Raw genomic sequence first — 27,691 nt, 5'->3', positions numbered from 1 at the left:
TACAATACTCACCCTAACAAGAACAACACCAAACTCTTACCAACCATCCCACAATGAAGACGCCTATCACAATACTCACATGGAAGGGGCAACACTAGAATCCCTGTCACCCATCAACTCCTTTGCCCTCCATCACAAGGGCACCACCTACCAGCAATCCTCGTCTTCATCAAACGTCCTCCCAAAGAAAAGGGGCAATCACATCATCATCATCAGCAGGAAGCCTAGAGAGGATATACATAATCAATTATTATAGCAAGGCTCTTTTCACCTGTTGCTGGAATAATCGATTACACTTAATGATAATCGATTATTTTGAGTTAGTTTTCAAAAACTCAATTTTATACTTAAAAAATATTTTCAAGTATTTTAAATCATCATCATACTCACTCTCAGTCAACTTAGATTAAGATTAACCCATGCACAAAGCACACACATGCAAAATAAACTAAGCAACACAATACAACACATAAGAACTTATGAGCTACTCCTATTACACATCATGATTTTCATATCTTCCTCTTAACTAGTTTGTGTCCTTGGTCAGCTTCAACTTTTAAAATCCACCCTTTGTTATCATCAAAACTCTCATGCTCTCTCATACTTCAGAGCTTTAGTTGATTCACTACTCCATGAATCTCAACAATCTCCCCCTTTTTGATGATGACAAACCACTATGTTTTGCCAACCATCTTTTCACATTGTTAGATATGTGTAGCTTATTCCTTGTTCATATTTAGACACCTGTAAAACAAACTGAAACCTTTCTCCCCCTTTGGACAACATCAAAAACAAATAGGTACAAATATATATGTCCAGATATGGAGAATCAATTTTTGCAGATTGCATATGTATAGATATAGGCATAAGAGTCATTTGCTCAAAATCAATGCCACAAGACTAACTTAATATCAAGAAATCAGTCAAGCATTAACACCATAGGCACAATTTATAGAACTTGTTTCAGAGAATTTGATACATCATGAACACATATGTACTTCATACACAATTTATTCCACATGATACATCAGCTACAATAAGCATTATCCCAAATATGCCAGCAAACATCAACATATATGCATCAATTTTATCACAAACATATATCAATGTTCAAACCATAATATAGCAGTATCAAACATTCAAACCAATGTGACCATGAACAAATTATACCAAACACAATATAAAAACACAATTAAATTCAAATTGTTCCAGAATTAAAATTGTTCAAACCAAAATAAGCAAATTGTTCAGGAATTAAAATGATTACAACCAAATTGAAATTTCGAACAGAAATTTAAAAACTAAAACTAGAACTTCTAAAACTCCTAAATGCATCACTCCGAGTCCTCTTGCATTCCAAGCTGAGCCTTAATCCTAGGAATCTCATGATCAAGATTATCAAACCGATCAAGAATACCAGAATAATATGACTCATGCTTCCTTGACATTTCTATCATAGCATCAAGCTTATCGATCATAATCTGTTCAAACAGAGAAAATGCTTTAGGTTCCGACTCTTGCTCTTGCACTGGTTCATGCTACACTTGTGGTGGCAGTTCCTCATCATGAGATGGAACTCCATCTTCATTCGTCGCCGGTTCTGGTGTTGGAGGAACATCACCTTTGAACACCCATTTATCTTCTTGCTTTAGCATCCCCATATGATGCAAATAAGATTTTTCAATCTTGTTTGAGGCATGGAGAATTATCTTTTTCTCCCCTTGAAGATCCACACCAGCTTTCTCAAAAATTATAGACAATAATAAAGCATACGGTATTGGACCATCCTCCTTTCTCCTAGCCTTCCAGATACAATCAATCACAACAGACACCCAATCTATCTTTATCTTTTCTTAATGACATGCATAAGCAAAATATCATCTCTAGACATTTGAGCATAGTTATGAAGCTTAGGTTTGAGCATCCAAGCTATTATAAAAGAAATCAACCTAGAGTTTTTCTTCATATCTCCAGCCATAAATTTGTTATAATTTGTGGTCTTCGGGTTCCTTTGACAATCCCGAAAGGTTGTCAGCTCTTCAAAGTCACCGAAATTGAAGGGTTGGGGCTTCACACTTCTTGTTCCACTAAGCCCAACCACTTTTTTCAAAGTTGGTCCATCAAGCTTTATGAGCTTGCCTTTCACCAAAGATTGCATTATCCCCTCATTGCTTGAGGCAAAACACAAGAACAACCTAATGAGATCTGGGTAATACGGACCTTCAAACTCCAAGAACTTCCCAAGCTCTTGATGCTCCAAGAGAGGAGGAAAACTTAAACCCTCACTCTTGAACCACTCCAGCTTCAAAGTCTTTAGAGGAATGATTCACCTACCCGCATACCACTTGATGGAATAACAATAAGGCCAAGAAGAACAAGAGGTGATATATTGAAGGAGGCAAAAGGAATAGGTTAGTGTTGAAAAAACCATAGGAGGAGTGGACCTATTTTTGGGCCTTAGCTCCTACGTTTTAATTAGCATAAAATTTATTCCTATTTTTCCCTTATCTTTAACTTTCCCATTTTCACCCTTGTATTTTGGGTATGTTAGACATTAAATTTATTTTCTTTTGTATTTCCCATTTTACCCTTGTATTATGGGTTATCTTAGTCATAGGATTTATTTTCTTTTGTATTTCCCATTTTACCCTTGTATTATGGGGTGCTTTAGATCATAGGTTTTTAATTTTGGGCTAAGGTATTTAATTAGGGAGCTAGACGCATTTTTGGTGGTTTTTGGACCTATTTTTGGACTTGGAAAGGCTTAGGCCCAAGTGGAGAGCACTAGGTTGCATGGTCTTACATGCACCTACATGTGGCCTAACCAAACCCAAAGATTCCATCCTTGGCTACCAAGTTGCATCTAGGGTTATTTTGGGTTTCATTTGGTGTGCATTTGGCATTGTAAATTTTGGCCAACGCAACCCTAAATGCAACCCTAAATGCCTCCCACTCCTATAAATACCCTAGGCACCACACCTTGTAAATACTTTGGATGTTGAATATAGAGAGATCTTTTGTGCCTTTATGTCATTCCTTAGTCACCCTTGGATAATTCGACCACCTCCCTCCCATCTCCACCTTGAGAGAAACAACCCTAGAAGTGGCCTTCATCATCATGCAGTGAGCCAACCCTAGAGTACCCTTCTCAAGCATTTCCTGAAACACCTTCTACCCAACCTCCAAACACTTCCATTTCTGCCCCATTCCTCCATTAAAACGTCCCTTGAGGAACTTTGATCGAAGGAGTTCAAGCATCCCTTGCCATTGTTCAACATTCCTTCTTCAACGGAAGCAAGGATGCCATCATGTGGTATCTAGAGCCTTGGTTCTTCAAGGGTAACATCTTTGTCTCTTTAAATTCGGTCATGTCTACTTTGAGTCTTCTTGTTGTCTTTTAAGTTGTGCGTGATTGAGTCATCATTTTGCCATATGTTCATGGGTCATATTGCTTCCACTACTACAAGAGATACATTTTACATCAGTTTTTTAGACATTTTACATCGATTTTAGAAACGATGTAGATTAAGGTGACGTAGAAAGTGAAGACATTCTACATCAGTTTAAAAACTGATGTAGAATGTGTCATATTCTACATCGGTTCTATCAATAACCGAAATAGAATATGACACATTCTACATCAGTTTTATCAAGAACTGATGTAAAATTTGCCATATTCTACATCGGTTGTTGATAAAATCGATGTAGAATATGACATATTCTACATTAGTTCTATTGGTAACTGATGTAAATATCTCAATAAACAAAATTACATTAATAGGAAAAATTCATTTACATCAATTAACCCCCAAAATCTCTTATAACATTACACCATTAAATAGTAATTACTAAAATCATTTGCCTCCAAAAAAAAATTTCATGCTTGTTAAATTAAGCTGAAAATGACATAACATTATAATTTAAACACATATCATGACAAAGAATGTGTATCTTAAGAGTATATACTAGTACTTAAGAGAGAAAAATAAAAAGATTCAATACCAAAAGCAAGTTTATGTGCGTCTTACATCACTTAGTTTCATAACGTGTGTGAGTGTATATATATATATATATATATATATATATAGATATATATATATATAAACCAAAAGTACAATGAATATAATAGACATAAAAAAGAAATTACATTTTGATCCCAATGACAGCCTACTACAATAGGGAAAATTATATTGCAAGAACAATATAAAATATTGTGATGAGCAAAAATTTAGTACTATAAAACAACATATAGGTTGGCAGCAAACTATAGTGTTGACTGATTGATCTGATTCTCCAATTCTAACATTCCTGAGCCAACTCCAAATAAAGAAAGTTGAATTTGTTGATTTGGAACTCTGAATTAACTTTGTCCACTGTATAAGGCATCATAGTTTATTCTTGTGAAGCTGCATTCAAAACCTAGTTGGATGAGGCAATAAAATTATTGGGTTGTTAGAACACATTAGAACTATATAAAACAAAGGCATCACTTCCTTCAACCACTCCATAACTTCTCAATATTGTTGGAAACTTCCACATAATAGTATGGCTTGACTTGGATTAAAATCAATAGATTCATGCATTGAATGCAACAATTCTTGAGAGTCAAACAATTTTTTGTTTAAATATAAACTTGATTGGGTCTTATTTACATTACTAAAGAGAATTTAGTATTAAATCAAATGAATCCCAAAGTATGGTACAAGCAACTATAATTGACAAACATGCCTGTAGTCTAAAGTAAGCTCATCTCTTAATATAGGACTTTCTAAATAATAGTATTTAAAATATCATTTAATTTGGTTCAAAATTCAACTTCCATGTATATTCAAAAGTTTTTAAAAATGTCTCGTGTTGGATTCTCATTCGGATTTAAAACTGTGTTCGATTCTCATTCAAATTAATTTAAACTTGTCTTAATAATAATATGGCATTGTTTATCATATGCATCCAAGAAATTCAAAATTAAAACATGTAAAAAATATAGAACATACAAATGTAACTCTTGAAATATTTATCAATATATAAATTAGAAAGGAAAAATTAAAAATGACAACACAACAAAGAGTGACTAAAATAAAAAATAAAGAAAGTGGTGATCATGGAATTCAACAGATAAATTTCTTAGAAATAACACATATATGGTATGATGTTTTTGTTGTCTATTTAAAAATATTCAAAGCAAAGAAGCAAAGTGTAAAAGTAGTTAGAGCACCAACCATCTAAGTTTGAATTTACCTCTAAAACTAGCTTCAGATCTTGTGACTTGAGGGATATTCTGAAGTAATAAAAAAAATCTGAAGAAGAGCCCGCCCCTTGTTACTTGGGGGATGGTATTTTGGAAGGCAAAAATAATTTTATATTAGGAGGTAAGCTCTAATACAATGCATCCCTTGTATTTGAAGGCATAGAACTAGATTTGACAACCTGACAACACAACAATGACTTAGTAGAAAGTTATTAAATGCATTTAGACAACTATGTAACTACAACTGATACAGACCAGGAACTCCAAAGTGATTCAATTACCCTGCCTTTTGATTTGGACTTAAATTATCCTCCTCTTCACACTTATCCTGATAATCTTGTGCAAATCTTTCCAAAACATGTAACTCGTGGTATAATTCCCGAGGCCGTCAAAATTAAGAACTATAACCAAATTTAATCATATGAACATGATTGAAAATATATAGTATCCTTAAATATTTACTTATGTTTTGAAGCCTGCATAATACATTCAGGTAAAGTACCTTCCGGGAAGAAGCCTTGCAATTTCTGCCCACTTAGTGCCATATATTTGCACTACGTCAAAAACATCAATAGATGGCGCTTATTTTAATGATAGACAGCGCTTAAAAAGCGCTCTCTATTTGAACAATGTCTATTAATAGATAGCGCTTCTAAAAAAGCGCTATCTATGTATATGCAAATAGAGTTAGTAATCCGATATCTCTATTTGAACGATGTCTCTATCTTTGCATCTTTTACACTACGATACATGCGCCTGAATCTTGGTATTATAGGAAAGTACCATACCACTTTGGTTGGCACTTTATTTTTCTTATAACGCAAGACGTTACATTTAGGACATTTATCTAGCGATGCGTATTCATTTCGAAAAAGAATGCAATCATTAGGACAAGCATGTATCTTCTGATAACTCATGCCAATGGAGCTTAACATTTTTTTAGCCTCGTACATCCGATTAGGAAGTACATTATCTTTTGGCAACATATCTTTTAAAAGAGTTAGTAATTCTGTGAAACTCTTATCAGACCATCCATTTCCTGCTTTTAATTTGAGTAGCTTTAACACTGCTGATAGTCTTGTGAACTTAGTACAACCATCATATAATGATGTATTTGCATCACTTGCCAATCTGTCAAACATCTCAGGACAATCACGAAGATCCTCTTCAACAACATTTACAATCTCTTCAACTTGGTCAAACTCATATGTTGTGTCGGGCTAGCTTGGTGCATAATTGACACTATCTTGTAAATCAAGGTCAACATCCATGTTTCTAGTTTCACCATGTTTTGTCCAACATGAATAACTTTTATCAATTCCATTACATACTAAATGTTCTTCCAACACATCCGCATTAACTAACTTTGAATGACAACACTTCAAGCAAGGGCAAATAATTCTACTAGGATCTTTTGCATGCTCAACTGCAAATCTACGAAACTCTTTCACCCCATCTTCATATTCTTTTGACAATCGACTAGCAGACATCCATTTTCGATTCATTTTTTCTTGATCTATCATATTAGTCATTGATAATAGTTACATCAATGTTAACATCTAATGACATAAATGCATGGTTTTAAAAAAATTGTTGTTTATCTATACTTTTCATACATCAAATAATAAAATAAAAAAGGAAATTCTTTAAAGACTTACCTTAATATTTTAAATCTGTAAAGGCAAAACTTTCAACAAGTACAATAAGGCCTTCAATCTTTTCAATAGTAGTTGTAAGTTCAACAATATCAACCTGCCATAAGATAAAATAAAGTAGAATAATATTATTTATTGATAATTTGATTAAAATATTAAAAATCAATTTATAAGCTACACATAAAGATAACCTTGGATAAAGTTAAACACGCATGAAACTTTTTACGTGTTTTATTTTCATATATATTCAAGTCTAAAGAAATTTTTTTTGATAAAAAATATTTATTGTAAATATTATGATTAACTATTGTAATAGTTTTTCTGAAAAATATCATCTTAAATTTAAAATTAATGCATGTTTGGAAACACATCGAAAGATAGATAAAGTTATATAGTTAGCTTGAGCGGTGCACAGAAAATTATTTTCAGAACATCTTTTAATATTATTTTACTGAGATTTTATTTCCTATTACGCTTTAAATATTGAACATTATTTTTAAAAAAAATATAATATGTTAATCAATCAATTAGTTATCTTACAACACATATCGAATGGAAATAAAAGAATATATATAAGTTCTGCTACGTCGTTTGGATACACACACAAAAAAAAAAGCGTATAAAATATCGATGTTAATAAGCATGATTAAATAAAAGTATATATAACAAATGTGTATTATAAAATATTGATAAAAAATAAGTCGGTTCAATTTGTGAAAAGATGAGCTGAAAATTGGCCCAACCTCTTCGATTAAAAAAAAGTCAAAAAACTTAATTTTAGTTATTTATTTATTAATTTTCAATGTTTTAATTAGTTTGCAATTTTTTTATTAATATAAGTCAAATATAGAATTGAATTATAAACAAGTGTTTTATTTTCTTATAAACACGTAGAATTGATTTCAAGTTCCTAGAAACACACGTGTATATTCGTAGTTAACCTTGTATTTGCTTGCTCATGTTCTAGGAACACGTGGTTGGTGAGTCTGTCTTTTGCCTTTTCTTAATTGTTGAGTATATTCATTTTCTAGGAACATGTGGATATGTGAATATGTGAATACAAGCCCAGCCCCCACACGGCAACTGATGCGCTGGTATTCACCAAGTTTCAAGAACAGGAACCGCATTTTCTGAGTTTTAGACACGTGAGCTATATTGTCTGCAGAATACCTTGAATATTTACTGATTCAACTTGTTGTTTGATCCACTCAGCATCCTCTAGTTCCTCAGTGTCAAGTTCAGCACCCTTTGATATCTAGAACATTTGGAGAGAACCAGCCAACTGCACCAACTCCTTATATTTATCTTCAACAACAAGTTTTGCATCAACAAGCTTCATTTGGACGCGTTCTTCACGCCACAGTTCAGCCATTTGCATCATCTTCCTCTCTTCTTCCACTTCCTCGCAAATCCTTTTCGAATCGCTCAGTATTGCCTTAAGCCTAGCCTTGTATTCTCCTATTTGCATGGCCAGTTCTTCGCACACTTCCTCCATTAGTTCTCTTTCTTTCTTTTCTTTCTCATACTTTGTCATAAACTGTTTGGTCAATGAGTTTGCTTCAGCCAGTTCATGTATCAGTTTGCTATTAAGTAACTCCGTCCTCTCTCTACTTCTTCTTTCTCTTTCCAACTTGCCCTTTAAGTCATCTAACATTGCTTTCATCTTGTGGTGTTGCCTCTGCTTCCAGAAGATGCTTTCCTCTTTGATATTATGCAGAAATTGTTCAATGTTTTTCTTCATCGACTTCTGTTCTGCTTTCACTTTATTGATGGACCTTTGAGTCTGAAGGAGTTGTTCTTCTAAGAATGCTGTGACAAAAGGGTTATGGCCACCACTCCCTATTACTATAATTAATCACCCAATTCAGGTAAACTATGCTATAGTTTCCATGTTGTTGGTTATGGGTTTGGGAAATTTGACAAACTCATGGACGCCACAAAATACAATCTCATTGACCCTCAACTTCCAAATACAGTGCCATTGCCTAACTGTTCTTCATGCTAATTCTTTTTTATCTAAGTTTCCTTTGACAATTGATTCTGCTCTTTATGCTAGGAGTTTGGTTCATGCACTGCCTGCTGAACCGTCACCTCTCAGGGGGCATGGGAACACTTTCCATTGTGAAGAATCATAAGGGTTTGGAAAGAAAATTGCTACCTCCACCATATTGGAGATGCTTACCTTCAGGTTGGAGAAAATTTTGGATTGTAGTATAACTTGCTCAATGTGGTAAGCGCAAATTTAAGGTTTTAAGTTTTAACTTATGCTATGAGATGTTATTCGCTTAGGAAAAAGCTATGTTTACGAGTGTATTGAATGTAATTGCATCCAGTTTTCCAATTTTTATCTTTGCATTGCATTTTATTATAGCCATCCATGTGATGTCTTTAGTTTTAGATAAAGGAGAAAAAGCAGCATCGATATAAAAAAAAAGGTCATATATATATGAGGATGTGTCTTTGGAAAGAGATTTTGTTTTTGTGCAACAAAGTCATGTATTCTTGAGAAGTGGAAAAAATAGTAAGAGTTATGTTCATATTATTAGGCTTTCCCCTGCAACAAACTATACAATGATATTATTTTTTTTAGTTTATCAAACTATATCAACTTACACAGGGCAAGTAATAAAATTTGTTTCATACCCATTTGTTTTCTGTTTTCATTAGTGTGGTTTGCATCATGTAGTGATATGTTCGGGCTAAAAGAGTACTTCTATACCACAAAAACAGGGAATGCTTTTCTTAGACTCTAAATAATCAGACTGAAAACACCATTTTAACTATCTGTGAGAACTAATTCTTTTAATCGAAGACAACACCATTTCACAATTAATGATTTCACAAATTTTTGTTATAATATTTCATAATCTTATTATGAGTGGTGTTGTAAAAATAGTAAAATAGGGACATTGATTATACAATATATATTAGGCAATTCACACACTCAACCAATATTTTGTAATTGTAAAATTCATTTTCAAGCATATTAGATAATCTTGTTTAATTATTAAAATTTCAAAACAACACAAATCATCATACATCATTCGCAACAAAAGATAAAAATAGTAAATATAAAAATAAAAAATAAATGCAATATTTGACTAAAAGAAGGTAATCACATATGAGAACTCACCTTTTTTTAGAACTCAACTTTTTTTTGTTTCTTATAAGAAGAAAAGAACGTAACTTTTCAAGGATGAATCTTGGAAAAAAAAAAGCCCTTTCTCAATAGAAGAGATTAACATCTTTGTCACAAAATTTCTTCATCACAAAATTTGCAGTTGTCACAGTGCTTTCTTCTATTGATCAAAGAAAAATTAAAAGAAAAGGAATTTAATATTTCTTTCTTGAATCAAAGTTAAGCATTAATTGGAAAAAACCTGGAATACGAGTTAATAATGTGAATGCTGAGCTAAATGTTGTGAATGATGGTAAAGGAAGATTTCAAAGGATGTTGTGAATGATGGTAAAGGAAGATTTCAAAGGATAACTAGGGGCCGGGAGTGATAAGGAGCGGGAGTGATAGAATACTAAATGTTAACGTGAGTGTGAAGGAAAATAAAAAACCGTGGGTTATGAGGACGTACAGTGAATACAGAAATGCATGAAGTGAATCGGCCCATTAAACAAAAGTCCAATACAAAGCATTTTTTTAATAAGCGTTTTGTAATTATTTTTCTGAAAATATTATTTTTCAATGAGTGCCATAATAATTTTTTTTAAAAAATAGTTAATTTATAAAATTTTATAAATGACGCTTCTATTTACACGTGCTGTTTATCTATATTATTTAAAAAGAACTTTTTTAGAAAACTTCTATAACATATTTTTTTATAAAAGATTAATAAAAAATGTTTTTTTAATAAGTACTTCGCAATTATTTTTTTTTTAAATGTTATTTTTCAATGAGTGCCATAATAATTTTTTAAAAATATAATCAATTCATAAAATTTTATAAATGGCGCGCTGTTTATTTATTTTCTTTTAGAAAGTACTTTTTTTAGAAAAGTGCTATAACATTATTTTTTATAAATAAAATAACATAAAGATAGCATTTTTTGTTTATTAAGCATTTTCTATATAAAACTTTATTATAGCTCTTATTTAATTAAGCGCTCTTTTAACGTTTCATGTTTTAAAACACAACACTTATTAATTAAGCGCTAACTAAATAGTGTTATCTATTACCACTTATAGAAAGCACTTTTTAATAAAAGCACTTTTTAATAAAAGCGCTATAACATATTTTTTTATAAATAAAATAACACAAAAATAACATTTTTTTTATTAAGCGCTCTCTATATAAAATTATATTATAGCGCTTATTTAATTAAGCGTTTTTTTAATGTTTCATGTTTTAAAACACAACACTTATTAATTAAGCGCTATCTAAATAGTGCTATCTATTGCCACTTTTAGAAAGCACTTTTTAATAAAAGCGCTATAACATATTTTTTTATAAATAAAATAACACAAAGATAGCATTTTTTTTATTAAGTGCTCTCTATATAAAACTATATTATAGCGCTTATTTAATTAAGCGCTTTTTTAACATTTCATGTTTTAAAACATAACACTTATTAATTAAGTGCTATCTAAATAGTGCTATCTATTGTCACTTTTAGAAAGCACTTTTTAATAAAAGCGCTATAACATATTTTTTTATAAATATAATAACACAAAGATAGCATTTTGTTTATTAAGTGCTCTCTATATAAAACTATATTATAGCGCTTATTTAATTAAGCGCTTTTTTAACGTTTCATGTTTTAAAACACAACACTTATTAATTAAGCGTTATCTAAATAGTGCTATCTATTGCCACTTCTGGTGTAGTGTTGGTGACACTAAGCAAGTATTTTTCCTCCTCCTCTGTCCACGCATCCTTCTTTATAGTTGGATCAAGATGATTGTTCCACCTAAAATGATCACTAATTAAGTACCAGTTATTTAACGTATATTATAGGAAACATTCAAAAAATGATCTTCCAAATATAAGACCTGAGGTTATCTAACCTATGAAGATGATCAATTTGATTCAAAATTCAATTTTCTTGATGAGCCAGTAAAATATGCAGAGTTAGAGACAAGCAAAAAAATCTAACAGCAAAGTCTACAGAAAATGGTTCGTGACGAGTAAAATTGTACACCAACGTTGGCATTGGGTCACAGAAGTAGTAATCCATCAAATAAGCAAACAAGACATTCACAATATACACAAAAATGGCCACCCTATGCTACAAATGTAAGGACACTTAGTAAGGTCTATTGTTACATACCTTTCTCGGCATTGCTTTCCAATCCGACCTGGTAAGTATTTGGAAATAATGGACCACCTCTTGATACCATACTTTTTGACTAGTTCAATGAGGCAAGCATCTTCCTAAAAAGTTTAGTGGAGAAGTAGACCAGAACCAGAATCAACATATGCCAATGAATGCAAATTAGAACATTAACAACAAAATTTGGTTCCAGATATGATATCAAATCGAGAAACAGAAAACCTAACTTGAAATTTGAATTGAGAGTTGTCGTTTAATGATTCCAGATATGATACCAAGGGATTTGGATTCATAACCCCCAATGATGGCACCAAGGATCTCTTTATTCACCAATCACAGATTCGATCTTACGGATTTCGAAGCCTCGCCGAGGGGGAGTCCAACGAGTTCGCCATTCAGTCCGACTCTGACGGCCGCACTAAGGCGGTCGAGGTCACTAGCCCCGACGGCTCCAACGTTCAGCGCTCCAAGCGTGGTGGTGATGGTGGCGGCCAGAGTTACGACAGTGGAAGAGGAGGCGGAGGCTACGGCGGAGGTTGCTATGGTGGAAGAGATGGTGGCGGCGATGGAAGCTATTACAACTGTGGTGGCGGCCAGAGTTACAACAGTGGAAGAGGAGGCGGAGGCTACGGCGGAGGTTGCTATGGTGGAAGAGGTGGTGGCGGCGATGGAAGCTATTACAACTGTGGTGAGTCTAGTCATAGGGCTAGGGACTGCTTTCAAGGAGGTAGTGGAGGAGGCAGCGACGGTGGAGGGAGGTATGGCGGAGGCGATGGTGGAAGGTACGGTGGAGGAGGTGGTGGCAGTGGTGTTGGAAACTGCTACAGTTGTGGAAAATGAGGGCATTTTGCAAGGGATTGCCCAACAAGTGCTCGTTGAATGGATAATAGTTCGTAAATAATGCGTAAAATGGCTAATAATAGTGTACTTTTACATCGTTTCTTATTAAGACCGACATAGAGTAGTGTACTTTTACATCGTTTCTTATTAAAACCGATTTAAAATGGCTAATAATTTGTAAATAATTATAAAGGTGCCACCGCACCTTTTTTTACATCAGTTATTGAACAACCGATGTAGAAGACCCAATGTAGAATAGTATTTTTGTAATAATGTTCTTTGATGTGTTGATTCATGCCTTCATCATTCTTGTGAATCATCTGGGTGCTTTAGGCTTCCTTGCTAGGGTTTCTATCAATTTTTCTTTAAATTTAAGTTGCTGGAAAATTTTGGGCTGCATGATATAATGATGTTTTTTATTTTTTTAATCCATCCGGTTTTGTCATAAGCTTGTCTCCTTTGAACTACCTTGAAAGAAATTCCAAATTTTTATGCTTAACCATGGAAATAAGTAAAATATGACATGCATGCCACTTGTTTGATGAAATGGCCGTGAGTCCTTGATGTGCTTTAGAGAGTCAATAATGCATGCTAATTAGTTCTAGCATGTTCTACATTCCTAAAATATCATGTGTGATTAATTTCTTTGCACATATTTGATCAAAATTTTTAGCCACTTTGTGTATCCCTTTGTGCACTTGACATGCCTATATATTGTTTGATGTTTTGAGTATGAAAATGACTTTTATGTGTGATAGCTCAGTCGTATCACTATTAAACAATTCTAGGTTCCTCAACAAATTTTTTGTAATATAGAGAACTTAACCTAGGTCATCTCTCAAGGACACAAGCACATTGTATTTTGAATTTAATCATGTATGTAAATCAGTTTAGAACTCGGGGGCGAGGGGGGGGGGGAATTTTGGAGCAAACAATTAGAACAAAGTATCAGGAAAGCAAAGAAATCAAATCAACACAAAATTTCAGTAGTATAGAAATTCGGTTCAAGGTTTCAATTCCTACGGTATAATCATCATTGTTCACAACAAATACGAATTCTCAATCCATCTAATTTAATCCGAAATTAATCCAAACAGTAATCTAAATCTAGATTGTGAATTATATTAAAACAGAAACTACAATCGCACATTCCAAATTTTAACAAAATTCAAGAAAAGTAACCGATTGAATTATGGATTTAGGTTATTTCTAATCAGAAAATACTTCTTCTCATTTTCATTTAGGATTCAAAACAGACACTAGTGCAAAAATAGGCTTTTACGTCACCTAATTTATGTCAGAAAAATGTAAATACGACGTTATAAAAATGCGGTGGCAGTTCCGTAAATATAGACTGACTAATTTACGTCAGACATTGGGGGGTCCGACGTAAATTAGACAATCTACGTCGGAGGAAACATGTGGCCGACGTAGATTGTCTAATTTATGTCTGACCCCCCTTGTCCGACGTAAATTAGCCACTAAAATGCCAACGTTCCTTTCACTTCCCGCGCGTCCCTTTGTATTATTTTCTCTCATCTAACTCTCAACCTTCTTCTCTCAATCTCTAAGTGTCTAAGTTCGTGTGTTTGCACATTCGTCCTTTGTCTAAGCCTCTAAGATTCTGCACATTCCACATTTGAGGTAACTTTCTTCAACGAATTATTTTCTAAATTTTCTGCTAAATATTCATCTGGAACGGCCCGTTCTGCAACCAGAATGGGCCGTTCTGCTTGATTTATTTGTCTGTTAATTGTTGATCTAGAACGGGACGTTCCGAAACCAGAACGAGCCGTTCAAGATAAACAATTAACAAAGAATTATTGCAGCTGGAACGGCCCGTTCTGATTTTAGAACGGGCCAGTCTAGACGCATAAATATTTGTTTATTGTGTATCTGGAACGGCCCGTTCTGGTTTCAGTACGGGCCGTTCCAGATGCATTAAAGAGGGACTTTTTAGGCATTGACCTTTAGTTTATCATCGTATTAGTAGAAATGGTTCTGGATTTTATCCGAAATTACTATCGATTTTTTAGGGTTGTAGTTTAGGTTAGAAAAATTATGAATAACTGAGTCAATAGTTAATTTGTGTTAATATATAGATAATGAATTGAAGTTGGATGAATGCAAGTCGCATTAGTCAAGAGTACAGAAATGGAGTTGAAGAGTTCTTGCAAATTGCAAGAGAAAATGGGAAACCCATCAAAGGGGCATATTATTGTCCTTGTGTTCGTTGTTTGAATCAGATACGTCAGGAAGTTGGGGAAATACGTGATCACCTGTTTATATATGGTATTGTGAAGAGTTATACAGTATGGACATGGCACGGAGAAATATTAGACATTCCAACGTTGTCAACAACTGAAAATTTTGAAGGGATGGACGTTAATTTAGAAGAGATGATACGTGATGTTGGTGAAGAAAATTTTGAAAGAGCACATGTGTATGATACCTTAAAGTCTGATTTTGAGCAACCATTGTACCCAGGATGCAGTATGTTTACAAGATTATCAGCAACTTTAAGATTGTTTAGTTTAAAAGCAAGAAATGGTTGGACTGATAAAAGTTTCACAGAATTGTTGGAGTTGTTGAAGGAGATGCTTCCAGAAGATAACACGTTACCTAATCGCAACTATGAGGCAAAAAAATACTATGTCCAATGGGTTTGGAGTATAAGAAGATACACGCGTTCCCTAATGATTGCGTATTGTATACAAATGATTTTGTTACACTGAAAGTGTGTCCGACATGTGGATTGTCGCGGTTCAAAAAGAAAACTGATGGAAGTAGTGGTGAGAAAGAAATAGAGGGTCCCCCTACTAAGGTGTTATGGTATTTGCCAATAATACCTAGGTTTAAAAGATTGTTTGCCATTAAAGAGGATGCAAAAAACCTCACATGGCATGAAAATGGTAGAAAATGTGACAATTTTCTTCGACATCCAGCTGATTCTCCGTAATGGAAGAGGATTGATGAAACATTTCCAGAATTTTGTGCAGAGTCAAGAAACTTGAGAATTGGTCTAGCTACAGATGGCATGAATCCTTATGGTAACTTAAGTAGTAAACACAGTTCATGGCCAGTTTTGTTGGTCATTTACAATTTTCCTCCTTGGCTATGCATGAAGAGAAACTATATTATGTTGTCTATGATGATATCAGGACCCCGACAACCAGGAAATGACATAGATGTGTATCTTAGTCCATTGATTGATGACTTGAAAATGTTGTGGGAGACAGGAGTGGAGGTCTTTGATGCATATCGTGAAGAAAAATTTACTTTGCGTGCAATGTTATTTTGCACAATAAATGATTTTCCAGCATATGGTAACTTAAGTGGGTATAGTGTGAAGGTTCATTACGCATGTCCTATATGTGAAGAAAACACAAGTTATACCCAATTGAAACATGGGCAAAAGACTGCGTACACTAGGCATCGTAAGTTTCTTGTTCGTAGTCATCCATACCGTAGATTGAAGAAAGCATTCAATGGATGTCAAGAGGATGAAATTGCCTCGACACCGCGCAATGGTGAAGAAGTGTATCAGAGGGTGAAGAACATTAACATTGTGTTCGGAAAGACGCAAAAGAAGTCAACTGAGAGAAATATCTGGAAGAAACGATCAATATTCTTTAATCTTCCTTATTAGTGCAAGCAAGACAAGATTTGGTAGACATGGGTATACGTTCTGAGTTACATCCTCAGTCTATTGGAAGACGCACTTACTTGCCTCCAGCTTGTCATACTCTATCAAGGAAAGAAAAAAAAAGCTTTTGTGAGTGCTTACGCAGTGTGAAAGTTCCACAAGGGTACTCCTCAAATGTTAAGAGTCTGGTGTCTATGCAAGATTTGAAGTTGATTGGTTTAAAGTCTCACGATTGTCATGTGTTAATGCAACAACTTTTTCTTGTGGCTATTCGTAACATTTTACCATCTTCTATTAGAGTTTCTATTACTTGATTGTGTTTATTCTTCAATGCCATTTGCAACAAAGTAATTGACCCTGTAAAGTTAGATGAGTTAGAAAATGAAGCAATCACAATCTTGTGTCAATTGGAAATGTATTTTCCACCTTCATTTTTTGATATCATGGTGCATTTGATAGTTCATTTGGTTAGGGAGATTCGATTGTGTGGCCCGGTTTATCTTAGATAGATGTACCTTGTTGAGAGATACATGAAGATCTTAAAAGGATATGTCAAGAATCAATACCGCCCAGAAGCCTCTATTCTAGAGGTACATTGCAAAAGAAGCCATTGAGTTTTGTTTAGGGTACATGTCAAAATCAGAACCAATAGGAATTCCTAAGACTCGACATGATGGGAAACAATTTGGTAAGGGTACTCGAAGTTTAAAGATTAGAACTGTGAGTCGAACAGAAGTTGACCAAGCACATTTGTACATATTGAACAACACTAATAAAGTAATTCCTTACATATCTGAACACATAGATGAAATCAAGATAGCACACCCCCGAATGAATGAGAAATGAGTATTGAATGAACATAACAAGAGTTTCTTAGCTTGGTTTAAGAAAAAGGTTTACAGTGGGGTTAATGCTTCTGATACACTTTTGAGACTCGTTCGTGGGCCTAACAACGATGTGATTACATTTGGTGGGTATGACATTAACAAATATTGTTTCTATACAAAGATAGAAGATGACAAAAGTATAGTACAAAATAGTGGGGTTAAAATTCAGGCTGACGCTGTGCACTTTGATAGTTCTAAAGATAAAAATCCCATTACAGCATCTATGAGTTATTTCGGAGTCATACAAGACATATGGGAAATTGATTATGTTACGTTTAGAGTGCCTGTGTTCAAGTGTAAATGGGTTGATGGCAATAAGGGTGTGCGGACAGATGATTTATGATTTACTTTGGTTTATTTGAACAAGGTCGCTTATAAGGATGAACCTTTTATTATGGCATATCAAGCAAGACAAATTTTTTATGTCAAGGATCCATGTAATGAGAAATGGTCAGTGGTCCTCGAAGGAAGAATGGAAGTCACGAAGATGAGTCTCTAGATATGCATGAGACACCGTCTTTCTCAAGCAGATCATTTGGTCCTATTGCGGACAATGAAGTGGACAAAATACATGCTATTTGAAGTGATCACGAGGAAGGAATATGGGAAAACATTCCAACCTAATAGGTTTCTATTTGTGTATTATTTGTTTTTTTATTAGTTGTTTTGTTGTTATATTGTTATTATCTTTTTTACTTTATTTGTCTATTCAGTTAATTCGTTGTTTTAATAATGAGAGTTTAATTTTTTCAGGATTATGGAGGATTCGGGGTCTGGCAGTGGAAGGAGGGAAGGTGGATCTGTCACCCGATTGTCTAGGAGTCCTAGCTCGATGGCATGTTTCTATTATCATTCCATCATGGGATGATGTTCAGGAGGCTGACAAGAACCTCATGTGGCAAGATATTCAGGTATATACTTTCACATCCCTTCAATATTATATAACTTAAATACATTATTTATTATTTGTTGTTATTTTCATAGCAAAATTTTGACATTCCCAACACTGAGGTCATGAGGAGGAAGATGTTATCTGCCCTTGCCACTAGGTGGAGAGACTTCAAGACTTTCTTGACACGGGAGTATGTATTTGGAGAGCGACAAAATGAGACTCCCTGTCTAAAGTACCAGATCACTGATGAGGAGTGGATGCAATTTCGTGCCACTCGATTAGACCTTTCTTGGCAGGTTATTTATTGATAACTCTTACACTGACACAAATACTTAATCATTATTTTAATTAATCTCATTTTCTTTTTTGTATTATTGCAGGCCAAAAGAATAGCTGTGCAAGAACGACAGAGCAAGAATGATTCACCCCATCTATTGTCAAGAGGGGGATATGAATTAAAGAAAAAGAAAATGATGAAGGCTAGGGCAAAGGTAGCAGGGGTTGAGTCTGCTGACTGTGCGGAGTCACCTCCCTGCCATGAGATGTGGATAGCAGTCCGGACAAAATCAGATGGGCAAATGACTTCTGAGTTTGCAAGGGTTGTTGTTGATAAAATAGTAAGTAAAAATATATAAACTAAGACTCTTCATTTCAACTCATTTAATTCATAAGTGTAGTTTAGGGTATACTTATTGTTAATATGTTGCAGGAGGGTTTAGTTGAGCAGACCACCCAGGGGTCATTTGTTTCCCATGGTCGGGATGATATCCTCACAACGGCCATAGGAAGGCCAGAGCACACAGGCCGTGTGCGTGGTGTTGGTGGTTCTTGGAGCCACCGAGATTTCTTTGGTGCACGATCATCGAGGAGCACTGTTGACTCCTGCAGTCAAGAGGCTATGCAGAGAATGGAGATGTAGTTTGAAGAGAAATTGAAGAACATTCGAGAAGAGTTTGAACAAAAGTTTGAACTTTTTGCTCGTTCTCAGCAACAGACTACAGTTGCTCATGATGGTGTTCGAGTCAGCACTAAAGGGAGTTGTGCTGCTCCAGATCCCTCAGGGGAACAGACTCACACTGATCTACCAAACCAGTGCGGGTTATATGTTGAGGATGACCCCCCACGGTTAGTGGCTATTGGTCGAGTATTTGAGGGTGGCTCAACCATCCATGGTGTCCCTCTACACCTAGACTAGACACGGGTTGTGGTTGACCAAGTTCAAGATGCTGCTGCTCCAGTGCCTTTGCCCAATACAGAGGTTCAACTAGTGGGGCAGGCAACCGACACATTCTTAGCTTGGCCAAAACGTTTGGTGATGCCGCTTACAGCACGGGCAAAGGTAATTCTATTATTGCTCTTTTATATTCTTATAATTCTATTATTGTTTAACTAATTTTGATTATTTCTTTAGGATTTTATCAATCGTGGTAAGGAAGTCATGAGAGAACCTCATGTTGAACATGCTAATATCGCAGAAGCTGAGGATGATCCCATATCTACGCTTCTAACCATATTACCATGATTAAGGAAGAGACCAATTCAATTGCAGTGGGACATTCACTACTAAAAAAATTAAAATTTGTGACGAAAATTTGTGACGGATAAAATGTCGTCACTAATAGTGACGACTTTTGTGACGAAAATTTTATTTTTGTGACGGACTACTTATTTTTAGAGTTTGTGATGGATTTTGTGACGGAAAAATTTTCGTCTCTAACAATTCCGTCACAAACGGCACAAATTCCATCACAATCTGTGAGGGATTATGTATCCCTCTCAAAATAAAAAATTTTATTATACAATTATTATATTTAAGAATAATGTATAAATAAAAAATATTTTCTAAAAAAATAATTAAAAAATTATGAAACTAAAATATTTTTTTCATCAAAAGATTAAAAATTAAAACATAAAAAATGAATTAATTTAAATAATAAGTTGTCATTTTGAAGTATAAGAAATTAAAATATGAATTAGAAAAAAAATTTTAATTTAAAAATACTTATGAAATTATAAAAAGACAATATTATTTTGCATTTTAACTATAAAAGCTAAAAATAAATATATAAAAGTATATTTATAAGTTATACATAATTATATATAACTATATATATAACTATATATATATATATAATGGTTGACGCTAGAAAATTCATTGTGCTTGATCATTTAATAAAAAGTACACTTAAGTCTATCAATAAATATATAAAAATATTATCATCATACTTTATAATACACTTAAATGGAATAATTTAATATACATTATATAATTAATAAAAGGGGAAATATATATATAGATATATATATAATTAATTATAAAGTGTATTATATATATTATGTAATACACTTTATAATTAATACTTGTATATTAGAAGAAAAAAAAGGTAAAAATAATATATATTATATAATTAATAAATCTGGAATAATTTAATTATTTTTTATTTGAAAATTCGTAAAAATAAAAAATTAGGATTTTGTAACGGATTTTGAATCCCTCACAATTTGTGACGGATTCTGTGACGAAAAATTTTTAAAAATATTATTTCGTCACAAATTCCGTCACAATCTGTGAGGGATTACGTATCCCTCTCAAAATAGAAAATTTTACTGCACAATTATTATATTTAAGAATTATGTATAAATAAATCATATTTAGCTAAAAAAATAATTAAAAAATTATGAAACTAAAATATTTTTTTCATCAAAAGATTAAAAATTAAAACATAAGAAATGAATTATTTTAAATAATAAGTTGTCGTTTTGAAGTATAAAAAATTAAAATATGAATTAGGAAAAAACTTTTAATTTAAAAGTACTTATGAAATTATAAAAATACAATATTAATTTCCATTTTAACTAAAAAACTAAAAATAAATATATAAAAGTATATTTATAAATGATATATAATTATATATCTATATATATATATATATATATATATATATATATATATATATATATATATATATAATGGTTGACGCTAGAAAATTCATTATGCTTGATCATTTAATAAAAAATACAATTAAGTCTATCAATAAATATATAAAAATATTATCATCATACTTTATAATACACCTAAATGGAATAATTTAATATATATTATATAATTAATAAAAGGTGAAAATATATATATATTAGAAAATATATATATATATATATATATATATATAATTAATTATAAAATGTATTATATATATTATATATAATGCACTTTATAATTAATACTTGTATATTAGAAGAAGAAAAAAGGTGAAAATAATATATATTTTATAATTATAAATCTGGAATAATTTAATTATTTTTTATTTAAAAATTCGTAAAAATAAAAAATTAGAATTTTGTCATTTGCATTTATTTAAACTTCTTTTAATTTTTATAATTAGTTTAAAAAATATTTATGATAATTTATAATATATAATTTATAAAATAATATATGAAAGTAAAAACACTCGTTAATAAATTAATAAAGATGTGACTCTAATATAGCAGATCAATATCTGTGAATGCAAGTAATATAAAAATAATATATATATATATATATGGTTGATACTGGAGAATTTATGGCACTTGATTATTATTTTGGATTTAAGTGTTACATGTATAATTTTAATAAATATTATAAAAAAATCATTATTTATAATATTTTTTATTAATTAAAAAATTAGTTAAAGGATTATAAGTATTAGAATTAAAGTTAAATTTATAAAATCATCTAGTAATCGAATATAAGGTTTTAGTAATTGATTACAAGTTTCACAATCTAAACAACTATTTATTCTTTTTGTTTTTCCTCGTGTAACCGTTTCGAATAAATTGTTTTAATTTTCAAATTATATTTATGCATTACAGTTTCGGAGTCTATTGTCCTTTTCTTTTTGGTGAAGTATATCACATTGAACTCAGCCCGTACGTATTCGGTAGTTTGGTCCAATCAACATTATTTTTTTGTCTTAATTTTTGGATGATTTAATTATCAAAAGGTTTGATCTTTTTTTTATTTTATTTTTTTTGGAAAAATAACGCAAACAAATATAAGTTTAGTTTTTTTTGAAAATTTTTACTTAAGTAGTGTTATGAGAGAAATAAATTTTAAAATATATTTTTCATTTAATTATTTATAAAAATACTTTTATATTCAAATATTTACTAAAAATATACTTTCAATTAAAATATATTTTAAAAATTTTGTTAATTCATTATCATTCATTCACTTGATTAAAAAATGATAAAATATAATTAATTTTCAATTAATTTAATAAAATAAAAATTCTAAAATAAATTATATTATGATTTTAATTATGAATCTATTTTAAATTTATTAGTTTGATGTTTAATGATGTTTGATATTATTGTGATAAAAATTGATATTCTTTCATATTTATATATATATTGTTAAATAAGTACTGAACTGATAAGGTAGCTCAGATGGCTGGAGAAGGAGTGTTAATGTTAGAATGAGTAGAAGGTAAGGGGTTCGAATCTTACCACTGCCAATTATCTGAAAATTAATAATTAATACTTATAGATTAGAAAAAAAAAAGTGAAAATAATATATATTATATAATTAATAAATCTGGAATAATTTAATTATTTTTTATTTAAAAATTCGTAAAAATAAAAAATTAGGATTTTGTGACGGATTTTGAATCCCTCACAATTTGTGACGGATTTTGAACCCAGTTTGTGACGAATGCATTCCCTCACAAATTGCGACGGAAAATTTATTAGTTAGTGACGACATATTTCCGTCACTAATTGTGACGGGTTGAATTTTCCGTCACTAAATATTTTGTGACGCCATTTTTTGTGATGACCCAAAATCTGTCACAAATTCCGTCACTAATAATTTTGTGACGGATTTTTTCCGTCTCTAATTTCCATTTTTCTAGTAGTGATTAGAGTTTTTGGAGTTGATAGCTCTGATGTTCCACTCTATACATATCCCTGCCTGATGCATTAGAGATTGTTGGGGGAAACTCCATGTTAAATATATCTATCATACAGTTGTGGGCCATGTAAGTCATATTTTCTTTTATGAGTCTAAATTTACAATAATTACATTTAACTTATAATAATTATTTGTGTTAGGTACATGGACAAATTGAGTGTGGAGCAAGCACAAGCACAAGTATATGGATTTATTAAGCATCAATCCATCCAAAAATCAGGAAATACTCAGGTCCACATCCAACAATATATGCAAACATGGATGAGTGAATCAGGAAGAGATATGTACATGGCTCCATACATTGACGGGTTAGTTTTTTAATTGGTTTTTTAATCATGGTAATTTTATAACTAATTTATTTGTCATACAATGTAGGTCCCATTGGCAGTTAATGGTAATCACTCCTAAGGAATACACCGTGGTGTGGTTTTGTTCACTACATCGAAAACCAAGCCACGAAATTAAATGCCAATTACAAAGGTAACTAAAATTTTTCATTATGTTTTAAAACTGTAATTATATATATTGGCTAACATATGATTTTATTTCAATTAATTAGAATCGTGTCTGGAGCTAATATTTTAAGTGGAAAAAGCATATCATCAAAGACATTGCACTTCATATACCCTAAGGTTAGCAAATTAATTAATACAGGCAATAATGTTTAAATTTATTGACTTTGGAAATAATAGTTATTTGTTTCTCATTTTAGTGTAATAAGCAACAAGACTCGTTTGAATATGGTTATTACATCATGTATTGGATGAGAGCCATAGTTTCTACGGGTATTACTGATTCTTGGGCGCAGGTAATTCATACAAAAATTTATTTAAGTATATTTACCTTTAGGATAATTAACATTGCATATTAATGACACTTAAATTAATGTTTCAGGTCTTTCAAGATCCATCTCCATTGCCCAAAGATGAGATCATCAAGATAAGAGAACAATGGGCAACTTTTTTTCTTCAAAGTATATATTAGTTAGATTTCTAAGTTTAGTTAGTTAGATATTATGTTTCTAGTTTGATAGCATTGACAAACATATGTTTTATAGCTTTTTTAGGATTATAGGATTTACATTGTCATAATTTATGCTTTTTAAGATTTATATATTAATTTCTTTGTCATTCAATTTTGAAATATAATTTAAATTTCTATTCTGGACTGCCTGGTTTAGGTTTTATATTCTGGACTGCCTGGTTTAGGTTTTATATTATGGACTATATATATGCAGGTTTTGGGTATATCAAAAAACAACCAAAATTAAAAAAAAAAAACGCAAGAATTTACGTCAGACTATACCTTGTCCGACGTAAATTTACGTCGGACCTAGCACTGGCCGACGTAAATTTACGTCGGACAAGGTATAGTCCGACGTAAATTCTTGCCTCTTTTTTCCCCTTTAAAAGCCTTTTTTTACGTCAGGCACAAGGCATCTCCGACGTAAATTTACGTCGTCTTTGACAGGCAACGTAAATTTACGTCTCCCGTATTAACGTCAGAGCCTTTTCTGATGTAAAAGCATCAAAATATCCGACGTAAAAGACCCCTTTTGTACTAGTGAGAGGTTCAATATCATGAAAAACCGAATTTAAACTAAACAGAAAAGAGGAGAAGAAGAAGAAGAAAAAATTCGTTCGGTAAAAATTAGAAACTCAAATTTACCGTAGTTCTTGAAACCTTAAACCGATTAAGGAATTAGCCTTGCCTCATTATCATGTTGCAGCAAATTCCAATTGAGAGAAGAAATTTCTTGAGAGAGAAAAAGATTCATGTCAGAGAAAGTGAGAGAGAAGAAGATGAAAAGTTTCTAAAGAGAGAAGAGAGAATTTGAGAGAAACTTCTTGAGGAAGTAATCCCAAATCTGAAAATCTAAAAAATATGAATTTTGGCACCATCTCCTGAGTCATTACATGCTTTTAAAGACAAAATAATGGGCCTAAAACCAAAGGTCCAGTCCACTAATTACAATTCAAAAGCCTAATTAACTAAACTAAACAGTTTCATGACAAGCTGAACAATTAAGTGCAGACCCGCGACTTTAAAGAACGATTTTGGGTCTGAAAATGTCCAAACTAGGTTTTTCGTCCAACATGAGAATTGTAGATCTCTGTCTTATCTTTACAGGGACACAAAGTTTGCCAAATCCTGAGTTGAATAGCTCCAGATATGGCTTGCACAAGAAAATGTGTCAAAACAGGAAATTCTTACGGAAAATTAGTAAAATTTATAACTAATTCCTAAATGATTCACTAATGCAAATCTAAACTAAAACATGAATATAGGATACTAAAAAGAATCAAATAAGGTAAAAACACATAAAGAAAGATATACTAAAATATGACTAGCAATGTGCATATTCTTGTTGCTGGACATTGCACATCAAAACCCTTAAGAAAACACTCAAACTTGTCTCATTAAGCCATTGTAAGTTGCTAAGAGGATACTCCAAGGATTTTCTCATCAAACTATCAAGACACAAGTGTAAAACCCAAGCAAAGGAGAACTATAAATTAAAAAAAAAAAAAAAAAAAAAGGAATTGGCTGGACTTTTGGACCCCAAAACCATGACTTAAGTGAAGTATAAAAAAAAAAAGAGAACAAAAGAAATCAAAGAAAAAATAAAAAGGAAACCTTTGCTAGACTTGTGGAGTTTTGGACCAATTTTCATACCTTGGCACTTGGAGTTATTTTTGGACTATTGGACAATGCTTAATGGCCGAATGAGACATTAACTCAAACATGTTAAGTGCATCATTTTTCTTTTAAGCCTATTTGATCAATTCCATTCTAATGCCATTCTAGGACTTATTCTCTTGTGTGCTTGCCTTTCTTAATGTGCCTTAATTTTAGTTTTGTGTCTTCTTTCTACTCTTAAGTTTGTCTCATCAATTCTACTTGAGTTTAGCCTTTTTAATTGTGCCTTTTTAGTTTTTCTTTCTTGCCTCTTGTACTCTTGGGTTTTGGTTCCTTATTGACCTAGGTGAGGAAAGCTTCTAAACACCACACACTCTCTTGGTGGATTGAGTGGAGGGGCTGTCCGATTTGAGTTCAAGGAGCTTTGGAGGATTACACCAAATTAAAGAGTGCAAACACCATTGAAAGGCTAACCTTGGTTGTTCCATGTGAAGGGATGGAGAATTGAAGACTTGAAGAGTTGCAATTTTCTTTCTTACTTGTTCTTTCTTGTTAAATTTTTGGCCTTTTTGTATTTTGGGCCTTTGCTTTCATTCATATTGGGTTGTAATTGGCCATTTTAAACATCTTAGTCTTAAGGTAATTCGAGTAGTTCTTGTGGGAGTGGCTTGAATACCACCAAGGTCACTTCAAGCTCCCACCCTAGGGAATCCGACTAGCACATGCTTTAATTACTTTCTTTGCATGTTTTATAGCTTTGGTAGTATAATTGCTTAGGCTCTTTTACCTTGCTTGTTTTGTTTTAGAAGGCTACAATTTGCCTACTAAGGGGCCGTGCACACACACACACTTAACTTTTGTGCAAAAATTGTTTTGTGAGAAAAGTGTGAAAAGGCTTAGTGATTCTTACTTGAAAAGGCTTGGTTTTTAAGTGATTCCTTGTAGTCCACCTCCCTTGATAGTTCACTTTGTACACTTAGGCCTTTTCATACCAATCTTGCATCTTGAAAACGTTTTTGTGAAAACCTTTTTATCACTCATTCTTTGTGAAAACCTTTTTACCAACCTTTTGAATTTTTTTTTGTGAAAACCTTTTCTTGATCAAAGATGAGTGATCATTTTAGTGTACATGGTCATAATTCTTGTAGTACTAGGTCTAGTGTTAGAGATGAGATTAGAGAGTTAAAAGAGTACATAAGAAAAAAAGAAGAGGAACACATAAAAAGAGAGGAAGAAATTAGAAAAAGGGAAAAAGAAAATGCTAGGAATAAGGAGGAAATAAAACAATTACTTGCAAAATTAGTTGACGGGAGAGAAACTAGTGGATCCAAACCTAGGGTTGTCCCAACTAGATATCAAAAATCCAAAGAGGTTATAATCTCTAAGAGTATGCATGAGGAAGAAAATACAAAAAGAGAGGAAGAGCTTAGAAGAAAAAAAAAAGAAAAGAAAAAAAAAAGAGAAAAGTATAGAGAGGGTTAAAGAGTGGTTAGAATAAGAAAAACAACAACTAACACTCTTAGAGAAGAGTAAGGAGGATAATGTTTCTTCCAAAGGGCTTATGCTTGAAGAGAGTCACTTTCTCATTGAAAACGATTTAAAAAATACTCTCTTCATTCATTGATACCTTAACTCTTTCTCTCACGGTGCCAC

General features: G+C 32.4%; 2 protein-coding genes across 14 annotated transcripts; one reads left to right on the top strand and one right to left on the bottom strand.

Annotated features, from left to right (window-relative positions):
- Positions 1–3,999: 3,999 nt before the first annotated feature.
- Positions 4,000–13,031, bottom strand: LOC109793041 (uncharacterized). 13 transcript variants are annotated; one of them, XM_083076795.1, is made up of 8 exons: positions 12,413–13,031; positions 12,183–12,286; positions 10,284–11,822; positions 10,037–10,202; positions 6,907–7,000; positions 5,530–6,764; positions 5,239–5,427; positions 4,000–4,419 (listed from the first exon to the last, which is right to left on the bottom strand). In XM_083076795.1, the coding sequence occupies exon 1, from the start codon at positions 13,029–13,031 to the stop codon at positions 12,519–12,521; it is 513 nt and encodes a 170-aa protein (XP_082932921.1). In that variant the 3' UTR covers positions 4,000–4,419; positions 5,239–5,427; positions 5,530–6,764; positions 6,907–7,000; positions 10,037–10,202; positions 10,284–11,822; positions 12,183–12,286; positions 12,413–12,518. The 13 variants fall into 13 exon arrangements, with proteins under 13 accessions (XP_082932921.1, XP_082932920.1, XP_082932918.1 ...); XM_083076794.1 differs by having other exon boundaries at positions 5,239–6,764; positions 10,284–11,834; XM_083076792.1 differs by having other exon boundaries at positions 5,239–6,764.
- Positions 13,032–13,239: 208 nt separating this feature from the next.
- Positions 13,240–19,784, top strand: LOC145958978 (uncharacterized). Its single transcript, XM_083076791.1, has 4 exons — positions 13,240–18,469; positions 18,543–18,746; positions 18,831–19,067; positions 19,160–19,784. Exons 1-4 carry the CDS (start codon positions 18,161–18,163, stop codon positions 19,367–19,369), a joined length of 960 nt encoding a protein of 319 aa, XP_082932917.1. The 5' UTR covers positions 13,240–18,160; the 3' UTR covers positions 19,370–19,784.
- The last annotated feature ends 7,907 nt before the right edge of the window (positions 19,785–27,691 follow it).

This window comes from Cajanus cajan, chromosome 6 (assembly GCF_000230855.2).
Source record: "Cajanus cajan strain Asha chromosome 6, NIPB_CcT2T_4, whole genome shotgun sequence".
NCBI classification, from domain to species: Eukaryota; Viridiplantae; Streptophyta; class Magnoliopsida; order Fabales; family Fabaceae; genus Cajanus; species Cajanus cajan.
The sequence above is the reverse complement of the archived record's forward strand: the minus strand, read 5'-3'. Positions and strand labels throughout refer to the sequence as shown.

Excerpts from the sequence above, each read along its gene's own strand:
- LOC109793041 (XM_083076794.1), bottom strand. The coding sequence starts at position 13,031 with ATGCCCTCATTTTCCACAACTGTAGCAGTTTCCAACACCACTGCCACC.
- LOC145958978 (XM_083076791.1), top strand. The coding sequence starts at position 18,161 with ATGGGAAAACATTCCAACCTAATAGGTTTCTATTTGTGTATTATTTGT. Across the intron at positions 18,470-18,542 it reads TCATGTGGCAAGATATTCAG|CAAAATTTTGACATTCCCAA; the intron begins GTATATACTTTC and ends TTATTTTCATAG. Across the intron at positions 18,747-18,830 it reads GATTAGACCTTTCTTGGCAG|GCCAAAAGAATAGCTGTGCA; the intron begins GTTATTTATTGA and ends GTATTATTGCAG.